The following is a 23766-nucleotide window of genomic DNA, read 5'->3' as shown; positions in this document are numbered from 1 at the left end:
ATGTCGTGTTGTGCAGTTCCACAGGCCAGTACAAAAGACCTGCTCATGGGTGGGAGGAGATTAGGAGGTGGACAGGAGAACAGAGATCACTCTCAAAATCTTACGAAGTACACAATAAGCCAGAAGAGAAAACATCCTCTTCATCATTTCACTGCATCACTTGAGGGGCGAGAGAGGAAACTTACACTTTTAGCTCTACAAAGTATGAGAAGTCAGATTCTGGCTACATAAATGTATTAGTGCATTTACAACCTTGAAAACTGCAAGAAAGCTGCTGGAGTACTCTCCTGCTCACTGTTGGGATAACTGATTTCACTGCCTCCTACCAAACAATGAATTTCATGGCCTACAAGACATATTGGTCAGAAGAGTATTCCCCTGACTTTTTGGGCTTCAGAGATCTTGCTGTGACAAAATAAAAATCTGACAGCCATTCAGAAAACTAAACTGAACTTTCATTATCTAAAAAAATATCTCTATGCCCCATAACAGAAGACAAACCTATTTGTGAACAACTGAATCCGCTACACAAAATCAAGAGAAGACTAAAAGACTTAGTATGTGTACAAGTGACTTCAAATAATCTGTTGTCCCCATCATGGACAGATAACCAGGAGCTACTAGTGCCTTGTCAGATAGTCAGGCACCCAAATGTTACCCTATTAATTACGGTACCTGGTCAGAACTCCTACAAACTTTTAGAAACAAAATACTTCAAGATTACCTTACAGCATCTCAGAAGGGGTCCTGTAAGCTAAAAAAAAATCTGAACAGCATGAGGCCAACAGGAAGATGTCTTCCTTCCCTGTTCAGTGTATAAATCCAATAAGCTTATTCATAAATAAATATTCCCAGATTGTGTGCTGAGCTGAAAGTCTACTGAAACTTACGTCTTCCATAGTTATTTGATGCCTTAATTTAAATTAATGAGAATTGATATGCTTTTGTGACATCTCAATAAAAGTGCCACTAAACTTTACTAGTAAAGTTTAGGAAGCCAAAAGCTAGACCTGGTAACAGCTCAGCTAAGCAAATACAGAAATTAAGTCTTACCTCTTTCTTTCCTTTGGGATTTTGCCACAAATCAGAGGAAAAAATTACAACTTCATGAATATGGGTGAATAGGTCTGTACAGTATATACCAATTCAGGAAAATGTCAACATATCCATTTCAAATTTGATTGAAATAATTATAACCAGTTCTCAAGCCTAAGCAAGCATATTTATGGCTGATATTCTCCCCTCTTGTTCTTGGAAAAAGGAGAAAGTTGGGCTCAGAATGAAAATTTCCTATTATCCTTAATTACATAGAGGTTAATACTGTTGCATACCTAACCATTAGGGACAAGCTATCTAAATAATTCAGCATGCAGTGCCTGCAAGGTAGTCTCTGAAGGAGACACAAGGCAACACTAAGTGCTGTGTATATGGGAAGTGATGAACACCACACTCTTCAGTGCACAATTATCTTTTAATTTCTAACTAAAACCTATTTTCTTCAGGAAATACTGTCAGCAACCAATCAGCTGCTATCAACACAGTAGCACACAAGTTTTTTCCAACAGGAATTTTTCTTCCAGGAATGAGCTTTTCTTCCCCAAAAAGATATCTCCTAACAGTTTCTTTCACACTTGCTGCTATCTTATAAGATTTTTCTAAATTCCTTCTTCTGTTGCAAAATGCAGACCAATCAACAGCAATAAGTAAGAGTGTATAAAATAGCATTATTAGTTTTGAGGTTCCACCTCAAAACATCTTGTAGTTAGTAGATAAATATGTTTCAGGCAATTCTTCACAACAGTGGTAGCTGTCTGTGTCAGGCAATTGGTTTTTAATCCATGCATTTGCAAGTAACAATGCTCTTGAATGCCCAAATGCCATACGGTAAAATGGATTACAGTCCTTAAAACTGCAATAAACAAGAACATGAGAACAGATGCACCATAAGAAATTTTGCTTTGATTTATAAAACAAACACCAAAAAATTCCTTTCTGCAGGAACAGTTTGTCACCCACAAAGTCATGCTATCATTCACTGTCTCTTAAATACATAGTAGCAGTAAAGACCTACACACTTATGCCACTATCTTGAGCCCCTGAGGTTGTACTTAGGACTTAAGCAGACAGATTTCCACCTGCAACTCAACTAAGGTACAAAAACATCAACTGTAATCATACCAGCAAAATACACCCAAAAATGTGGCCCATTTTCCATCATAATACCAGGGGGGGGAAAAATGTTCAAAAAGGAAAACCAGCAGAAGAGAAAAAAGCTCTTTGAAAGCAGTAAGTACTCTGAAGCACTGAGGCTGTGTATCTCTTGACACTTTTTGTTGTACTTACCTAATATCTGTGCATGTTATACACGTGATACAGCGACTGTTTGTTGTAATGAGGTTCAAAGCCACAGATGTTTCACTGTCAGTGGTTGGGTGTGCTCCACATTTAAAGTAAAACTCCTGAAATATTGAAGGAGAGATAAAAAGATGATTACATACCTGCCACTCATGTCCTCCCTTTATCTTAGGCTAACTGACATTTGAGACAACAGACAAATCACCACTGCCAACAGAAAAGGAGGACAATCGTTAGGAAAGGTTTACAAGGAATCCCTTGCAAAAATACCAGTCTAGGTGCCTATTTTGTTCAGTGACTTCCCTAGCAAAGAAGATACCTACTTGTGTACTATATCAGTGTGATACATTCTGTTGGGTTTTTTATTTATAGAAAAAAACAAAACAAAACCAAACATTTCATCTAAGTATAGTCAAAGGCAGAATAGCAAGCACTGTCACTATGTGTTAATATTTTCACATTTTTCTTTGTTATGTTACCATTATCTGAACTCTAAAACATAGAATTTCAGCTCTAAATTAGTAAAGTCTGGCCTTGCTTTTGTAATGTTGGAAATCTATACAATACAATTTTACTGTTATATTAAAGAGAAGATCTAGCTCTCTTGGGATACATAATACATTTGCAGTTATAGATCATACTGTGTTTGAATTAAGTTGCTTTGGTCCATACTGCTCTTTATAGCCTCTTAGACTCCTTTCACTAGCATAATACTTATTACACAACTGTGTGCTTTCTTCTCTTCTCCATTGCACCCCAGGGAAAGCCACATTAATCATGCTATGCTTTGATAAGGTTTTGTTATAAGAGATCATTTTAAATGTTCAAATAGCTCTACACATATGTAAATAAAAGTAGTCTGAAGACATGTGCTTTGCAATAGGAGCCACAGATGACAGTTTGCACTTTCTTTGTTCCTGTAAGACCTTTCTTCCAGTATCAAATTGAGGAGGTTTGCAAAGAAAATATCAAGACTGGTATAAAGGAAGTGTGAATTGGATGGTAAGAATGCAAAAGCATCAGAAGAAATGATGAGAAGGTGGCATAAAAGAACAAAAGAACGATGTGTGTTGACGGCATCAAGATATTAAGACGTGTTAGTATCAGTTAGAAGCATTTCAGCAGTCGAGAATGAGTCAACAGAACTACACATTCCTCTGAAGTACATGAAAAACCTTACACAATAAACTTTAGTTTATTTTCAGCCTTTAAAAAGGTAGCCATTAATCTTTGTATCATTTGCTAATGGGTATTGGGGCTTGGGTTTTCTTTGCCCTTTAATTTGGTTTTACTTTTCTTTGAACTAAATGGTAAGGAGGATTTATTTCAATGCAGGAGAAGTCTTGAAAATATCTCCTTGCTTCAGTACGTCTTCTGCATACAACTAAGAATATTGACAACTCGCTATATTAAAGATAAACTATGGGCAAGGAAACATACTTTTTTTTTTTAATAAAGTTACTTTTCCACTACTTTTACAATAAAATTGGTCAATTTTTGGTCAAAACAAAAAGAAAAAGAGTAATAAAGGAAGTAAACTAAAACATTTGAAATAGTGCTTTTTTTTTTTTTTAAAGAGCAATGATTCCAATTGCTTTTGATAATACCTCTCAATGGCTATAAGTTTCTCATCATGAAAGCTGTTTAATGAAGACGGAAGGGAAAGAAAGGGATACATTTCTTATTCCATACTCTAAGATGTATGGAATATTGCCTGCAAGTCAAAGGAGGAGAAAAAAAAAAAAAAAAAAAAAAGTTTGGGCTACATTCCCAAAATACTTTTTTTGTATCAGAAAAAAAAAAGGAAAAAAAAAAAAGAAAGAGTTTTTGCTACATTCCCAAAATACTTTTTCTGTATCATCAGGGAAATTACTTCTTTATACTTCTGTTTATCAGCCCAAAAAATGCCTTAATAAAATTCCTCTACTAATTACATTTACAATGTGCTTTGGTGTTGCTGAATGGAGAACATTATAGAAAGTGAAAATACTATTTGTAATAACAATAGAAAATATTGCTACTCTCCAAAACTATTCATTGAAAGACTTCCTGCTTGAGTAAACTGCAATTAAAGAAACAGCAAATCTTCTTATTAAATGCAAACAGAACAGAGGGCTCATTAAAATTATAGAAAAAAATATCCTCAAGATTATATGTAAAATATTTGTTCAGAAGAAATCTTCAAGTTTAAAGAATAAAAAAGTCATTTATAACAAATGTTGAGACTAGCAGTTCAATAAAATGTTCACCCTTGCAAAAACAAAAGGTATCAGCCCATAGAGTGCACAGTTCTATAAAATCAGCACATCAGTCTACTTCAGTAGGCCTGAATTCAGTGCTGTGATGGCAGTTCAGAAATACAGGAAGACATTAGAATCTGAAAAATTCAGTATGCTGAGTGCCTAACATTTCTGGCATAGTGTAAACTGCATTTCCACTTTTATTTTTATATCATAATACATATTTCAATTGTTTGAAGGCTTTTAGAAGTCATCAACTCAATTAAGTTTCCAGTTGCAAATAAAAATTTCTGTGGTCTGGTTTCACACATTGCTTAAGTAAACAATCTACAAGTATCTACTTGTTATGCAGGATACATTTACAAGATTACACCTTAGACATACAATTTCATGCTTCAAGTTTTGCTAAAGATGTCTTCGCTGATGAGGGTACGTTTTCCCAGTAAGGTCCTTTCTATTGCTTGCTGGTTCCAGACAGGTCCCAGGGGCCAGATTGCTATTGGTTCTGAAATTGGCTAGCAGAAGATATCTACCAGATTTCCCAGAGACTGAACATACTTCTCGTGATGCAAGCACAACCCTTCTACTTATGAAGTTATGAAGATAACCCATCAGCACAAGTTGCTTCCCAACTGATTCCAGCATTTAAATTGCTGAAAGTAATATATAAGTGGGAAGAGTTTACCCACTTTTGACTCTCCAGCCTTGCATGTCATCAAGCATGTATTCTTTTATTTAGTCTTTCAGCCAGCATATGATAGCCTAAGGAAGGAAATTTGCTGGATTGTTTAATCTAAATCATTGTATGTTCCAAGCTTAATCTCCAAACAGATGCAGAGACCTTGGAGCCAGCCAGTTTAGGACTAACCCTCTAATTTTGCCAGAGACTGTCATGCTCATATGAGCAGTTGTCACTTTTTAACATCAAAATGTCTCTCTATACTTATGTTATGCTATATGAGATGATACTTTCAGAATTTTAATCTTATAATAAGAAAACATTACAGAACAACATAAAAGGGATGGGCAAAGATTCATACAGTCTACATCACTATCTGACCACTTCTAAAATATTTTAAAATAGAAGAAATCTCATTATTCTTCCTTTCTGCACCTGTGTTCTCACCTGGTACAAAAATTTCTGATTATTATTTTTTTGTTGTTAAGTATTTCTGTTCAGCAATGAGTAAGGAAGCCAAGAATTTACCGCGGAAGATTTACTACGAAAGTTGAGACAAAATTTAGTGTTTTCTTAGTTCTGAAAGTGAACAGTTTTATGGTCACCTTCTACTGCAGCGAATACCTTTAGATCATTTTCTTGCCTAAAGGCATAGGTCCCATGAAATTGTGAACATTCTATTTAACACTACAAATGTTTTCCTTTTGGCAGTGTACTGATAGATTGTTATTCAGAGAAGGGAGCAGGTATTGCTCTTACATACTTTGTCATATTCTTCACTCCTGTTATTGCTTTTGTGTCACAGAACATCATAAAAAGTGCAAGGGGGAAGAAAAGTTTCAAAGATACATGGTCACTGTTAGTTACTTTTTATGAAACTCGAGAAGAGTTGCTCAAATTTATTAAAAAAAAATCTTTGATATTTAAAAAAAAAAGTGCATCTCTCCCTAAATTCTGTGTTTTCAAACAAAGCAGGAGTTTGCATACCCCTAACTGCTGAGAATAAGCGAACTGTCTTCTATATGGTCAAGTAACCAAAGCAAGTAAAAGATCAAATCCATACACAAAGCATCAGTGGGAAGACAGGGTCTGAAATAGAATAAGGTGAGACAGGCCCAAAAGAAATTTTACCCTTTTGATACATGTTCCCTAGTCCAGTTTACTGGACTGCCAGAAAAAAAACCAAACATTGCTCTTTGCTAACAAATACCAAGACAGCCTGCACATCAGCTAATATACAGCATATACATATGAGAATACAGATTCCTACCCCTGCTTCTCATTCACTGCTGTGTAAATTGGTTAAAAATCTTAAGGAAGCTCAGCCTTTGCATTTCTTTGTCCCTTTTCTTAATAAGCCACAGTACAATATGGGGGCTCTACAGTATTTTTCCTCTGAATTACCCACATGTGTTTATTTAGGACTGATAGGCAAAGCCATTTATTAATGTGTTATAGCCATTGATAGTGTAGTTTTAATTTTTCTAATTATCAGCACTCTTAGATCTCCTTTCATCTGTATCACCATAATTATTCCCCTAAATGAGAGAAAACTTCAACACCATTGTGGCATACTCCTGTGATAATGCTTCATTTCCTTCTCCAAATGAAAAATTAAGGAGATATTCAGTGGCTCTGAGGACAGACTAAAAGAAACCCACTTCAGAACAGCTGTGGAATCCAATGTACTGGGAAAGACTGGGTTCAGTTCTGAGCAGGGATACTTTAAGGTTCCCACATTCCAGAAGAATTGCAGGCTGGGGCTTTCCAGGGTATAGGAATATCTCTGTGGTGAAAGATACACCTGTAAAACATCATAGTTCACATGTGGAACAGGCACTGCTTTTAAAGTTAAATAAGTAAAAAGTGTTAGAAAAGCTGTTGGAATTACACTGGCTAACTAACAGGAGGAAGGCTGTACAGCCAAAGAATAATTCTCAGAGATTACGGCAATCGAGCCTGAAATTATTTAGTGATAGACTCATGAATGGGTTGTATACGTAAGACTGCTCCAACTTCTGCTGTAAGCCAACAGTATTTTTATCAGCTCTGGTTATGGGAAGACATATTCCTCAAAACAGTGGCCTGCACTACCAACTTCCCAATTCCCCTCTGCGGCTCAGCAGACACTAGCAAGAACCTCAGATGAGAGCACTGTGAGCACTGTCTAGTACCAATTCTTTGGTGATTGCTACTTGGCATAGTTTACTTTTACTAAGCAATGACTCTGAGACCTAAACAGCTGTTAAGATCAAAGGAAGAAAATTGTTAACCATAATTCAAATTTTTGCAATATAATTTGGTAAACCCCACATAGATAAAACAAAAACATTCTTATAGCTTCCTAAATTTCAGACAAGCAAAGTCTTCTGCTCCTTTTACATTTGGAGATCATCTGGAACTGTTATTGCAACTCTTGTAATTCAGAAACTAACCTTAGGCTCCACTACTCCTGTCATTGGCACTATTTTCTTTTAAGATTATCTCCATTCAACAATATTTCCCATTTGAGGTTCCCATAAAAATCAAATGTTTTCTCTGTGGATTTCCTGTGATTTGATCTCCTGTGATTCATTAACTCAATGCTTGATCGTGGTATCAATAATGCAAATACTATTCCAAGGGGCAATTGAATTCCCTAAGGTGGGAAACGCAACTGCTCCTTGGGCAAAGCCAGCTGGATCACATCCTAGGCAAACGATTGATAAACAACAGCTTTCATAGACTGCCTCAGTGGTTATGGACAAACAAACTGGTAACTCATTTTGAAAGAAAGAATTTGTGCATAGTATTAGACGAGCATTCAAGCTGCAGCATGTAACTCCTTAAGTACTGTTTCAGTGTTAAAGAAATATATAAATTGATCGCTACAAAAAAGTAGAATAATCCATGTGATTCATTGCTAATTCTCTATCAAGATTAAGTAGAACAATAATCAAGGTTAAGTGTGATAGTTTCACTGGGCTAGCCCTTGGCTAGCAGTCAACACAGCCGTTCACCCACTTCCCCCCCACCCCCAGGGAATAGGGGAGAGGATTGGGGACAAGGATAAGGAGACTCATAGGTTGAGATAAGGACAGCTTAATAGTGGAAATAAAACTTAAAATAATATTGATATTAAAATAGTAGTGATAACGATAACTAACAAATATGCAAATGAGTGATGCACAGTGCAGTTGCTCACCACCCACCGACCAAGCCCGGCCTGTTCCCAGATAACGATCCCAGAGGAGCAACAATCCTGAACTGAAACCACAATCCCAGAAGAGCGAGAGCCCGAGTGAAAGTCAGAGAGAGCAAAAGAGGAAGAGACCCTCACTCATATACTGGACATGATGTTATATGATATGGAATATCCCATTGGTATACCCAAATGCCAATTTAGCTTATTAATTTAAATATTCCTCGCCCCCCCTTAGACCTTGCGCTTGTAGACTAACAGAACACAAAGTCCTTCACTTCCAGTGCCAAAAATGCCAACATTGGTACGTTATCTGTGTTTCTCTCATAACAAGTCCCAGACTGAAACCAAAACCCAGCACCGTTCTAGCTACTGAAAAAGAAACACAGCTCTGTTCCAGCTAAAAACCAGGACATTAAGTGACAGTGGATTTGAAGGTCCTTAGCACAGATTTTAAGAACTCCATGATGCAAAGATTAAAGATGTTGGTCATTTTAACCTTTACATATGAATACTAATACAAATCTTTCAAAAGCATAATCACTACACTTGGACAACATTTATTTACCATTAAAAATATTCTGAAAGTAATTTTTCTATTTTTTAAAAAAGATCCCGTGAGAAACTCAGCACCTGATCTCAGACCTACATAATCAGAATAGAATCAGAATCATCAACAAGAATGAAAATAAAACAACACTACTAATACCAGCATATTTCATACCTTTTTCTACATTTCCCCAGCCCTTACACTTTCTAATCCACAGAAACTCTGCTGCAGAACATGCAGCATGCAGTAAAGGGACATCACAGCAGGTCATGGATGCTCTCAGAAGTATAAACTTTGAAAGACATGTCTTTATGAGATGCAAGGAGAAAAACTGATACTCCAAGAGAGATCATATATTATATAGTAAGCCTTATTAATATACTGCTGATAATTAAGCTGACCTCAAAGATAAAGTCAAAACACCTTTTGATGTGAAGAATGACAATAAAGTGATACATTAAATTTCACTGTCTATAAGAAGTACATATTTATTTAATTTGGCAAGATACAAAAGCAGCATAAGAACATAGAAGAAATGAGCATCTCCCTAACATCTACTTTCTGACGGAACCTCATTGCCCTTCTCAAAATGCCTCTGGCTAAGAAGAAAGATCTGTTACTCAGGATAAAAGTCCTTTAGGACAAGTATCCTTTGCCAGCTCTTCACTGAGGCTGCCAGAGTACACTTGGTCTCAGTGAATATATCAACTTTGACCTGTGTGAAGGATGGAGGAGGAAGAGAGTTAACTTTTAAAATTATTATGACATTTTTGAGACAAGCACCAGTTTGGGGCAGAAATGTTACTCTCCTGCATTTTTCCAAACTTTCTTTTGTGTTCATCAGTAACAGTTGCAGTCTGAACATGTCCAAGTGACTGAAAGACACATTGTATTTCAGAGAAAGAAGTGCCAATACATCTTTATAATATCTCCGAGTTCTTCGTCAACTTTAATTAAGTTCATGTAATGAAAACATTTAAAATATACAGTTCCACTTCTTTCTCTCAGAATCAAATGTATCCACCGTATCTTTTATTTAGTTGAGGATATCAAAACCAATTTGTTGTATATCAAATATTTGAACAGATAACCTATGATATGGAAATTATTTTGAGTCTAGCAGGATAGTGGGATGAGAAATGTACATGCTATTCATAACTCTTGACAAGACCTAGTGTTTTAGTCCTGACCCAGTCACTTAAAGCCAAATTTTAGGCATACAAAAATGTAGCTAAAAACTGTTTGTAAATTATTTTTTAATGAGACATTTTCAAGGGCTACAAAATAGCAACAGCCTCTGTTCTCATCATACCCAGATCCCACTTTTATCCACATTCATTAAAAAAACCCAAAACAACCAACCAAGCAAAAAACAAACCAAACACTAAAACACAAGAAAAACAAGCAAACAAAACCCAAACAGTTTTTTGTTTACATATTTATTCCCCTTGCCAAGGGTCAACATTTCTTTCTTTCATTTTTTCCAGAATTCACTGGAAGAACAAGGGGTATTGTTCAAAAATTAATAACAGGACAGCTATAGCTACCATTCACTTTTAATCAAAAGTCTGATGTGATATAACCAAGGTTATTAATTATTTAAAAGATCTTACTATCCATTTCTGAGGGAGCCATCACTTTTAATAAGTGATTTTTAGTGATTTATATCATCAAGTTTCTTTTTGTACAATGGTGCATACAGCTTGCCTATCTATTGTCTGCGCTACAAAAAAATAAAAACAGTTATCACTCTTCAGTTATTAATTTGTGTAAAACTCTAAAGAGGAGATGGATATAATCAAGATTAAAATGACTGGCATGATGGGTTATTAACTATACAAGGTTATAATGACATCTGGCCTTTAGAGATAAGGTGCAACTACAGTTTTGTAGTTTCGTGTGTAAGAAAAGCAACAAGAAATGCTGTACCTATCATGTAATATTTTTTCCTTGTCTACTAGAAAAGACACAGTGGAAACAAAGAACACAGATACCTTGGGAATCTCTTAGCTGCTGCTGCCCAGACAATGCTGTTTCAACCACCCAGGAAAGAACCCAGTGAAAGTGACTTTCCTCATTTTTCACAGCAGCATCTCTCCTTTGCTCTGTTTGTCTAAAGGCAGCCACATGCTGTATTTGCTTCATTTCTCTGCAAGTGGTGGCTCAGGCTCAGACAAACCTCTCGCTAATTCTACTGTCATTCCTTCGAGTAGCAATATTTCCATGACACAAAGACAGAATAAACAGCATTCTTCAGCATCATCCAGCTCTTCTGTCGCCCATTTTCTCATATTCTAGACAATGAGATTAAGGCTGTAGGGCATTGTCTCTCCTTAGAAAATGGACCTTTGCCTGGAATGTGACCTCTCAAAGGCCCTATGGACATTTAGCCAATCACCAGAAATGCACAACTAACACGTCACAGGTACTGTAATGTCCGTGTTACGTAAAGATACAGTAAGATAGTTGTAAGTAAACAACTTTTCAATAAGAATGGCTATACTTTCATATAAAATAATGTGAAAGGTTTACACCTTCCTTGCCCTGGAAGAGTGAAAAACTCTCCACTTCTCCTGCTCCTAACTTGTATCATCCATGTTTCATTTAGAAATACATTCTGACCAATACTAACTTCTCGGCTGAACCAAGATGGCCTTTGTCAGGATGATTAAATTACCTAGTCCAGACTTCAGAGCCCAACCTAAATTATGCTGTTGAATTTGTTCACCAGGTTTCAGCATCCGTGAAAAGTTTATTTTGGAAAAGTTCTTCTGAATTCCTTGAGACACAGAGGAAGTCTCAGTTTCAGAGTAGCTACTTAGAACGTATTATAACAATCATATCCTGAACATTAGCGCTGATTTCTAGGACTTAAACTTTCCCATCAGCCTCTTTTAAAGTAGATTCCAACTGTTTAAATTTGTTATCGAGTGTTTCCTGTAGCGAATGAATCCTTTACTTTGAGCCTAATTTCCTCTGGCAATCAGATTTGAATTTTTATGTGAACATAAGCCACAAAAAGGGCTCAAGGAAGGAAAAAGTTTTAATACTATATGATATCAGATGCTCAGGCTGCACTTCTTATGGCACAAAAAGTTGTTTGCAATTACAGCTTTGAGTGATCTGTTTCCTTTCCAACCATGCTAACAAGCACTTGGGTACAGACAGTGATCAAGAATTCAAAATGACTACAGAATAAGTCTCAGATGTGTAAGAAACAGGACTCCCATACTTGAGCTGTAAATACTGAACAGGTGACATTATGTTATAAAGTCTTCCAAAGAATCTTATCTTGAGCTTCAGAGAAAAGCCCACCGAGTTAACAAATCACAAATATTTAAGTAAACTACATGATTTCTTTAACTGACTGTTACTTTTCATGAGTATTCTATAAGACACAAACAGTTTCATGGTCTAGCCTGTAAACATTGCCACATTTCTGTAATACAAGCAGTAGATTCCCATCTATCTGATCCTAATACAACTGAAACATTTAAATTTTGTCCACCCCTTGACATCAAAGGAACTGGTCAGGTTCAAAGCTCAGAAAAAAGAAAAAAAAAAAAAAAGGTATTTTTAACTCAAAAGTAATCTTAAAAAAATGACTTATTTTTCATTTTAGGTTTTCAGCCTTCAGGTAACATCACCAATGTCCGAGAGCAAGTCTAATATAGCTGAAAGGTAGTACTAAGATACCTTTCATTCAGCACTGAGGCTGCCTCAGGGAGAACATAAATATTTATCTGAAGATGCTAGGCAGACAGAATTAGGTTTTAATAGCACAGGAGTGGCTCTTTGCCTCATTTCTGTGCCTCAGCTTTGAAAAACTGGATTGTTTGTTCTGTCATCTTTCCAACGCCTGCCATAGATCAGGATATGAATGAGAACAAACCAGTCAAGACACTGCCCAGTTATGCTGGGAACAGTGAGAGAAGGAAAGGGAGGAAATGGCAGAAACATTATTCTCTCCCTCTACAAGATATGCTTGCCTTTTGCTCTGAAGACTCTAAAATGTGCTAATGAGTGTTTGGCACCTCCCGAACATTAATTGAAGAAATAACAGGTTTTTTGAACTCTATTTGCCACCTAGCAGCTTGCTGCTTTCTTTTGAAGCACGTTCTTTCACGTGACTATGCATTCTGTTAGCATACCTATTACTATGCTGTCCTTAAGTCTTAATTGAGATCTACTGAGTTATTGGTGTTTATGCTCCTAATATTCTGCTTTCTACAAAGGTGCTGAAGAGCAGGTCTTGTGCCCCACCTATGCACACAGAGGTAATGTCTAACCCACAAAGAGCAAGACATAATAAACCCAAAGGTTTGGGAAAATTCTGCAAAATTTTTCCAATAATTATTTTTCAGGTTTGTCTGGTTGCCAGAGTTGATGGGGTTGGGAATAAATTTAGATGGGGCTTGTTTCTTTTTTATCCTCCTCTGAATCTCTGGTTTAAATCTTTTACTTCTACATGGACTGAGCAGTCAGTTGGAATATTTGTGCTGCATTACACAAACTGAAGCTTTCTTAAAACAAAAAGCAACCAAATATCCTGCATGGTGTCCAGAACATATGATAAACAGAGAAGGCAGAATGTTGTTAAATATAGTCACATGAATAGACAGAAGCAAATTGTTGATCCATATTGCCATCATTCAGTGAAGGAATAGGATTATGTATGTTTAGTTCATTTTATTGGTTGCAGCTAAGTATAATCTGCACATCACTCCTTACACAAGGAACATGACAATTGTTCCTTCCACTTCCATGAAATGAGATAAAGATGTTTCATTAGAGAGATAAGCACTTTAGATAACGTTTTAAAAAGCAAAATTTGAACTATAATGGCTAGTAGAAACAGCTCATAATCCTGTTATAATTTTCAATACGCAAATACATAATTTGTTACTTCAAATTTAGGAAATACAAATAAACGTCCAGTGTTCTGCATGAGTCATACAAAAAAACCCAACACAAAACCACAAACAGCATTGTTACAGAATTGAATATACCACTATCTAATAAAATGTTATTATAGGCTAAAGTCTTGCAAAAAAATTCTCTGGAAGTTCTTACAGGTTACTAGATGTTCTTGAAAGCTACAGAGGGCTGCAGGAAACAAAGTAGAGGTGACAAACAAACAAAAACCACAAAACGCCCACCAAAAACCTCTTCTCTTTGGCTAACCTTGTACTCCAAAACGCAGTAAAATCTTATCAATAAACTGAATTTGGTCTATGGCATTTAGTTCAATGTTCTGTATTGTTGTCTTTTTTAAAAAATATATATTTTCAATATCTAATATATACAGATGAGTTAGATGCAATATATACAAGATGAGCTACAAAACTTAAGTCACAGTGAGAAATTCATTACTATCTCTATAATCTTGTTAGGGGAAAAAAAGAAACCTGTGTTTGCATTGCATTCTTACCTATAGTTTCTAGCATAAGAAATCTGTAAAATGCAGCACATAAGTAAAACAAGCATTTAACACAAACTTGTTTCATGTGCATACCAGTACAAAACCAGCCAACATTTCTCAGTAGTTGACAGCACAATATCTGATTTGAAAAGGTATTTTCCATTATTAAAAACAGAAAACATGGACATTTTTCCTTTGAGACAATTTAATACATACATGTATTATATAGTGTAGATGGCTATTTGCATAGCTTTAATATAATGCTGCTGGTGTCCTGATAGACTGTTTTCACTAAAGTGATTTAATTTGGTTTCCCCAGCAAACCTGTATCTATTTACACTGCCTTCATTGTGAAAACAAGCAGGAGAAAAAAAAATATTTTTTTTTTCATAACTTAAAAAAATAGTATCCAGGGAGAATAAGGCTAATCCATGCTTGCAAACAGCTTGTTGTTAAAGAACATCCAAGAGCATTTCTGGGTGATTGAACACAGTCACCTGTACAGTTGCAGTGTCAGCAAGGTCCCTGACATTTTAGATGCTGCCAGCTACCATCTTGCAAGCAGAGTTCAGGAGTGGGCACACCGAGGTGCAGTTTTTGATACATGGTTTGCGTCTCTGTTTTGGGAGCTGAGAGAATTTACTAGCTGCAGATAAGCTATTCTGTGCCATTTGGCCTTCAGGTATGAAGAATTTTACAAGCAACAATTGACTTCGTGGTCCTCACATGAACAGAAACTGGGGCATGGTTTGCACCTCTCTACTTCTGGAAACACATTTTCTTCCTAACCAGTACTATGCCCTGGTCTGATTCCCTCTGGTCTTCTGACCAGGTAGGCAACTGGGGGCAGGACTCTTCTACTCTTCTTCACTGCAAAAGACTTTCTGCTCCTCAATTTTACTAAGTAAGTTTCTACCCGCAGAAATAGCTGCAAACTCATACTTAACTTAGTCAAAAGAATTTGCATAAATAGAAACTCATGCGCTCACTCAGATCAAAAAGTAATTTTGTTTAAAAGTGACTAAAAAGGGATTTACAAGATAGCAGAATCTTTAAATGAGCATGAACAATGCATGAGCAGTATAAAGTATTTTCCACAAACAACACTCGATGATACATTCTCCACTTGACATTTCAAAAATTATTACTTCATGATAATATCTATCTTACAAAGAAATTAAAATTGCCAAAGTTTTAACTTGCAAATTTCCTTGAAAATGTATTTCTTAAAAAAAATTTTAAAACATATTAATAATTAAAACTACCTTACTTCAACTTTATGTAAGAAAAACAAATAATTTAAAAGATACAAATGCATGACCAAAATCATTGCCTTGTAATGGGCAAACATTAACAGAAAAAGAAACAGAAAGACAGATGTTACCATGGATATTAAACAAAAGCAATTATCCAGATGCATTGTCTTATTCACAAAGTTTCAAACACAACATGCTGAGTCATCAGTTCTGTAAATACATGGGTGCTCATGTATTTACAGCACTGAGGACTAACTCACAGTGTGCAGAGCACCAGCACCAGCAGCGCTCTGGCAGAATAATCACAGGAAATTAAAGCTGCCACTGATGTACAGGTATGCGGCCACAGAGACAAACACAGAGATACTGATCCGTTTGGCTCCAGCTCCGTGTGTAGGATGTACAGCTTGCAGAGGTAACGAAGCCAATAAGATGAATTTGGCTTCGCGAATGTTGTGTTCACACAAAAATAACAGGTCTATTATAGTATTTGCTATGACAAATCTTTTTTCAGACTCCAAAATTCTCCCGTAGATGGCATAAGCAATTAAACAGCCAGCGTTTGCCAAACCCTGCCATGCACTTACCACTGCCTCTGCAGTTTCCTGACTGCTATCCTTTGTGCACAGGCCTTACCTCATTTAATAGCAGCAATGTTCACTAGGAAAGCTCACAGCTGGAAAATGAACTTCCCATCATACAGCCTGTATGTTTGTGAAATGTAATGCACATGTAGAAAGACCTCGGAGAAGTACTTCGCACTAAAAAAAAAAAAATCCCTTCAGGGTCATTAGAAGTTAAAATGAGAAATACATTTATCTGTAAAACACACACTTCATTTAAATTTGCAGGTCAAACATTACCAAAAAAATGCATCTTTCCAATTTCAGACAGAAATTACAGCCAGGTATCGGATATAGTTTTTCCTCCTTCACATGTTCACAGTTTGAACTTAACACTGAACTACTATTACACTAAGATCCACTCTTGAGGAAACAAAAACCATCACTTCTAAAACACCACTTACCATAGTAAAGGAACCCAGCCCTTAATATGAGAAGTAACCTTTCCAGTCATTTTTCCAGATCCATATAAGGGCCTTCCTGAGCAACACCTTGCAAAACACATACATTTATATGTGTATAAGTAGAAAACCTGAGTTCAGGTCTTTCCTGAACACACAGAACTCTTAACTCAGCTCCTAGGAGAGTGGGTATGCAACTGCATTCCTACAGACACACATATATACTTCATGTGCTCCATATTTTATCCAGCTCATCATGCAAAATGCTTAATTAGTGCAGAGGGCAGGAACTGGAATTAAGGACAGTACAGCTTAGTACAGCCTAAGGAAAACACTTAGCTACACTCAGGATTACCATCTGCAAAAAAAGTCTCCCATGCCCACTTTCTCAAAGGTCCCCTGCATACTGCTCCACAGAAACCCACAACTACTGTCAGTCACAAGCCCAAATGGTGGTGGTGTCCTTCTGCAGTAACATAGCAGGTAAAGCATCCTGTTCTCCCCAGACTAGATGAAATAGCAGCAACCATCTTACTTATATGAAAAGACAGTCCTCGATGGAAACTAATTCCAGAGAAGCACACACTCCCTCTAACCTACAGTGGTTCAGATCTCTGTATAGACTGTTATCAAGAAGCAGGGCCAGGAACAAGAAGTGGGCTGCTCCTCTACTTTGCTGAAGGCTGGCAGATCTGTAACACCACAAGTTTTTCCAACATGTGATTCGCTTACTCTTGAAGAACATAAGCGGGAGAATGGAAATTAATAAACCATAAGATGTCCCAGATAAAATGCTCTAAAGTTTTCATGAAACTGAAAGATGGTTCCAACTGTGTCACTCTCATATACCTAGGGACCTGAATCAGGCTCTAACTCAAATTCCTGAGAGATGCCCTGAAACTACCTGGTCCAAACCTGAACAGGCAGCAAGTCCATCCTAATGTTGCTAAGAACAATCTAACCTTCTCCACAAGCATGAAAAATAAGTAAAAAATATACACAGAACACCATTCATGCAAGAATGAGCACTTTTTTTTTTCCTCCTCAGAAAATATTTTTGCTACAGTATGCCATCTCCTAGGTAACCTGTGTTGTTTTTTCTGAGCCTCTCCCAGTCACAGGAGCTTTCTAAATAACAAAATGAGAAACAGGCCCTCAAGAGGCACATTCCAAGATGCTAGTTAAATATATTCAAAACAAATTCAGTATCTGACACACATGACATTTTACAGTCTTTGAAATAAAATCAAAACATACGTGGTAACAGGGAAAACAGTGTTACTCTAAACGTAGCAGCAACTATTCTGCTAATGCACGTGGGTTATTTGTTTTTAAAAGGTTTTAATATTCTTCTAATTTTTGCCACATTTTTTTGGGCAGAGGCTGTTTAGGGTTTTGATTTTTTTTTCGGGGGGGAGGGGGTGGGGTGCAGTAATACCCAGTGTTTTCCCATATGGTTCTAACTTGTTCATATACTTTGCATATTTATTTATATATATTTTGAAAGAATAGTTATGGTTTTACAGTTACTTAGAAAATGAAGTATTTTTAATTAAAGTTTAAATAAACTGCACAAACTTATTAGGTCAGATTTCTCCAAGCTAGAAAATCAATTGAAGAAGAGTCTCACAAATTCCAGCTATACAAATGCTCCACCAAAACCTGTGAATTACAAGAATTAAATTATCACAGCAAATTCTTATTGACAGGTTAGTGATCCTGCAAACAATGCACTATTGCTTACCAGTGCTTAAGATAAAGCTTCCAGAAATCAATGTCTGTGGGTGACACCTCATAAAAATCATAGCACCTTTAATATATACCACCACAGTGAATTTTGTTATTTTTCCCCTTTACAACCTCAAATTCATTTGGGGATGATATTTTTGTTTGAAAAGAATGAGATACAATTACAGCTTCCCCTAATAGCACTGTAACAGTGGTGTTCAGTGAGAAGTTATTTCCTAGTAATTACCATACAGGCACCAGAAGTGGCTTTTCTTTAAAGCAGAAGATAACAAAACTCATTGACACAACTTGAATACTCCTGTGTCAGTTCTGATGTTGCAATGGTAGGGTAGTAGGAGTGTGATGCTTTATGCATCAAAAGGATAAAACCCACTTTTTGCTAGAATACACTTTCCTCATCTCCCAGCAGCAGTTGAAGCACACATAGCTGTTAAGAATAATTCATAACTGCAGTTACTTTGCCCACATACATTAAAGTACCACAGTGGAAAAACTCAAACATTTTATTTCAGAATGCCCCAAACACTTACTGAAGTCCCAAAGAAATGCTATGATGTACTGTACAACTGATTAGCAGATGTATTACTCAGAGACATGAGATTTCACAAAGATTTGAAAGAGATCTTGTGGTGGGTTGACCCTGACTGGACACCAGGTGCCCACCAAAGCCAAAAAGAGAAAATATAGCTAAAAGCTCATGGGTAGAGATAAGTTCAGGGGGAGATCACTCACCAGTTACAGTCACGGGCAAAACAGACTTGACTTAGAGAATGTTAATTTATTACCAATCAAATCAGAGTTGGATAATGAGAAATCAAACCAAATCTTAAAAACACCTTCCCCTCATTCCTAACTTCTTCTCAGGCTTAACTTTGCTCCTGAATTCTCTGCCTCCTCTCTACGAGCAGCACAAGGAGATGGGGAATGTGGGTTGTGGTCACTTCATCACATGTTGTCTCCACCACTCCTTCCTCCTCGGGTAGAGGACTCCTTACACTCTTCCCCTGCTCCAATATGGGGTCCCTCCCACAGGAAACTGTTCTCCACTAACTTCTCCAACATGAGTCCTTCCCATGGGCTACAGTTCTTCACAACCTGCTCCAGCATGAGTCCCTCCAACAGGGTGCAGTCCTTCAGGAACAGACTGCTCCAGTGTGGGTCCCCCACAGGGTCCCAAGTGCTGCCAGCAAGCCTGCTCTGGCATGGCCTCCTCTTTCCATGGGGGCCACAGGTCCTGACAGGTGCCTGCTCCAGTGCATACTTACCACAGGGTCACAGCCTCATTCAGGTATCCACATGCTCCTATGTGAGGTTCTCCATGGGCTGGAGGGGAATCTCTGCTCTGGTGCCTGGAGCCCCTCCTCTCCCTTCTTCTTCATTGACCTTTGTGTCTGCAGAGTTGTTTTTGTCACTTCTTTCCCTGGCTGCAGTTGCTGTTGTGCAGTAATTTTTCCCCCTTCTTAAATATGTTATCACAGAGGCACTACCATCATTACTAATAGGCTTGGCCTTGGCCAGCAGCGGGTCCATCTTGGAGCCGGCTGGCATTTGCTCCATCAGACAGAGGGGACCCTTCTGGTGCTTCTCACACTACCAAAAACTTGCCATGCAAACCCGATACAGAACTGTTGCAATGCATAATATCAAAAACAGCCTGTGGATAACATGCTCTTAACAAGTTGTCGGAGTTTTTTTAACCATATGTTTCTAACCATTCGTTGTGCTGAAGCAAGGGAAATACATGAGTTCCAGACATTCTCCCAGTAAACAAGCTGAAATACCGAGTATTTCTAATGACACTAAGAGCTTCACTAAGCTTTTTTAATATATTTAAACAGTTAATTAAAATGCATTCAAATTAATGCCCCACTGGAGCAGATGCTTAAAGCACAGAGCAGTGTTAACTTCAGCAGACTATTTGTATATTTAAAGCTGGGTATATCATTTAAGTATCTTTCCGAGTTGGGCCATTAAGGCAGAAAACAGAATGAGAAAGACATTTGTTATTATAATTTAAACTTCCTAGACTCAAAAAACCAGAAGTTTTGTTTATACTTGACTTCTTTGAGCTAGAAATACCTGACTTGCTTGGCCCTATATAGCTATACTACTATGAGAATTCAGGCATTTCTGACAGCAGTTATTCAGAACTGCCCACTGCATTAGCACGAACCATGAGAGACAGAGCTCATAATTCGTAGCAGCATTTCCAATGTGAATTACCTTGCAGCCCCGGTGAGAAAAGCTCAAAATACCATTGACTACATTTTCTCAAACCACTATATCATATAAACAGTGCAAGCTTATTTTAAATTTAGTTCTGATTTGTAAAAATGAGCTTATTTCATAAGCTGCATGCACAGAAGAAGAAATCACAAATTAAAAAGTTTCCAAACTGCTCCCAAATCAGTTAGAGGCACAACCTCCTAGAAATAGATAAACCAAAAATAAACAATTCTTAATCAAAACCTGATAATTTCACATTTTAGAATCTCAGACTAGAACACTGAGCATGGAAACTTCAGGTGGGAAACAGATTTTATGCCAAGGTAAATCTTATAGCAGCTTTTAGAGCTAACAGAATATATCACATAGTGTGGCAGCCTGCAAAATGACACAGTTATTAAACACTCAATAAGAGTACTTGCCAGATGTGAAAGAAGAAACTGTGCTCTTCCATATAAATGCTGCCTGGCATTTGAGGAGAGACTCCTATATAACCACACTGTACCCTAACATAATCACCTTTATCTGGTTTGACTGCTGATAGATGATTGCAAGAACATGTTGCATGCTTGAGTGGAAATCCAAGGTTTCCATCATCAGTAATGAATTTGCAACAGCTGCAGACGGTAGCATATTGTTTATATGTCACATGCAGTGAGCAACAAAAGATTCAGTGAAAGTGTTACTGAAATTCATTGAATTACAAAAAGCTATCCCTGAACACATTAGACACGTTGCCACAGTACATGCAAAAATATGTACCAAACAAGCTATATTTGAAAGAGAATTTGGGTCCCAGTTGTGAAACAAGGGCCAGAGCAAGCACAGTGTTAGGGTTTGGAACTGACTCTACTTTATCTTCTTGAGTTTGTTTCATTTTAATATAACAGCATTTTATTCATAGGTTTCAATTACTGCTTCCCAATTTGTTTAGGCCCCTGAATGCCTGCATGTTTTCCAAAACTCTAATAGATCAAATATGTGAGTAGCATAATCACTTCCAAATAATATGTGGAAATGACTTGTTGGGCAACACACAACATAAATAGAGTAACTGCAATACTGCTTTCACTACTTGGCTTGAGACTATATTACGGCAATAACACATGCCAGTGGGAGTCACACACCTTCTTGCCACGTTCCTCCCTGACATAAGAATACAATATAGTGAATTCTGATTCCCTTTCGTATTCTTGCTATGTGTAACTAAGACTCAATAACTACATATATATGTAAAGACACACACAGAGTGTAAATTGAAGAAATTAAGTCTTTATATAGACTGTGCCAAATATATTATCATATTTATCCTTTATACCTCAGTCTTGTAACGTACGGCTTCCTTAAGGAATCTATTTTGGTAACATCTGTTTATTTTACCACACTAGATCAGAAAGCAGTCCATCCAGCCCAATACCTTGTCTTTAACAGAAAGTTAACAGTGGATGGCTAGAATGTGTGTTAAAAATATAGCTATACTACTATAAAAAAAAAAAAACCCCAAACCACCACCAAAAACCCCCCAAAAAACAAACAACAAACCCATAAAAAAACCCCATCACAGAGGACAAGCCTAAAATGGTATTTGCTTAGAATACATTCCTAATTTTCAGCAACTTGTTGCACAGAGACTTCCTAAAACAGGAGTATCTTCATATTTAATAGTTCTAAGTGGATTTTTCTTCCATTAGTTTGCCACTTTTTGAATGAATTATAACTTTCACAGCGTATAATGGTAAAGAGTTCTGCAATTTAATTATGTACCGTGTAAAGAGGAATCTCCCTGTGGTTGTTTTGAACATCACAATAACTAGAAAAGAACACTGTATCAGGCCAAAATAGGGATGTCATAATCTTGCAATGCTGTTAAGTCTTTATGACAGCCAACACAGCATGGGTACAGAACGAGTTCCTTGCTGCAGTGCATCATCAACAAGTTCTTCGAATAGGGATGTCATAATCTTGCAATGCTGTTAAGTCTTTATGACAGCCAACACAGCATGGGTACAGAACGAGTTCCTTGCTGCAGTGCATCATCAAGTTCTTCAGACATTTCTAGAAGTAAAACCTCTTAAAAATATTAAGAGTATTTACACTGAATTTTGGTTTCAAACGCTATCTACCTTCAGCATAGTCAATAGAATTATTACAGGAGTTGTGAATGATCCAGGATTTGGACAGAGGAACACAAGCTGTGCTCTGCTCACTTACCACAACATCAGACCCTTGACACTGACAGTCTCGAGGACGATATAAAAATGACCATTTGTAATGGTCATTACACTATGAAGAATTTTTCAAGAGCTCTGTCACTGAGGGAGATGTGAAGTTGTGTTCAAAACAACTGTGCATTTTTAAAGCAGCTGAGCACAATCTTGAAAAGTAATTGCTCATATAAGACAGAATAAAACCACTAAAAAAATTTCTATGAAGTTGTGCTTAATGCTCATGTTTTCAAGACAGGGTTTTATGGATCTGAACCATGGATACAAAAAGTAATGAGCAATAAAGGATTTTTTTTTTCTTTCTTTCAGTGGCAATGATAATAAATGAAGAAGAATATCAAAGAGCAGGGAATTTGTTTGAAGAAAGCATTACAATCTTTAGCATATTTTGTTTGATCTTTTACAAAATTGTGACATTTCCCCACATGTAAATAGAAATGGTGGTAGCAATATGTACAAGATGAGCTAAACTTCTGAAGAACATTCAACATAGAACGCAAATGAATGAGTTCCTCTGGGTTTGACAGATTGTCTAGCAAATTCCAGCTCACAAAAACTACTAGTATCTCTAAGTAAAAGTTCCAAAGACCTGGCTTGATCTCAGTTTTAGGATTTCTATTGCCAAAAATAATGCATTGGTTAAAAAAAAAAAAAAAAAAAAAGGCGCTTTTTAAAGAAACAGTCAAGAGAAAAAATCATTTAGCATATAATCAACTGTTGTAAATTGTACTTATGTTTGCTGGTGGTGGGTTTTGATGCAGGCACTGCCTGTGGCCCATTATAAAAAAAAAAAAAATCAATATAATGTGGAAATATTGTATTTTACACTGGGAAAGAGTGAATAAGTATTCACTTTTTT

At 36.8% G+C, this 23766-nt stretch overlaps 1 protein-coding gene across 1 annotated transcript in view; it reads right to left on the bottom strand.

Moving 5' to 3' along the window:
- Window positions 1-2343: 2343 nt before the first annotated feature.
- Window positions 2344-23766, bottom strand: part of LOC104521538 (E3 ubiquitin-protein ligase parkin-like) — a gene marked incomplete at its 3' end in the record, with an annotated part of 240710 nt that continues 219287 nt past the window's right edge. Inside the window, exon 6 of the mRNA XM_010163564.2 lies at window positions 2344-2459. Coding sequence (XP_010161866.2) covers window positions 2344-2459 — 116 coding nt within the window. The remainder of the gene's footprint in view (window positions 2460-23766) is intronic.

This window comes from Antrostomus carolinensis, unplaced genomic scaffold (assembly GCF_000700745.2).
Source record: "Antrostomus carolinensis isolate BGI_N321 unplaced genomic scaffold, ASM70074v2 scaffold7782, whole genome shotgun sequence".
NCBI lineage: Eukaryota > Metazoa > Chordata > Aves > Caprimulgiformes > Caprimulgidae > Antrostomus > Antrostomus carolinensis.
This window is presented reverse-complemented; position numbering and strand designations above follow the sequence as displayed.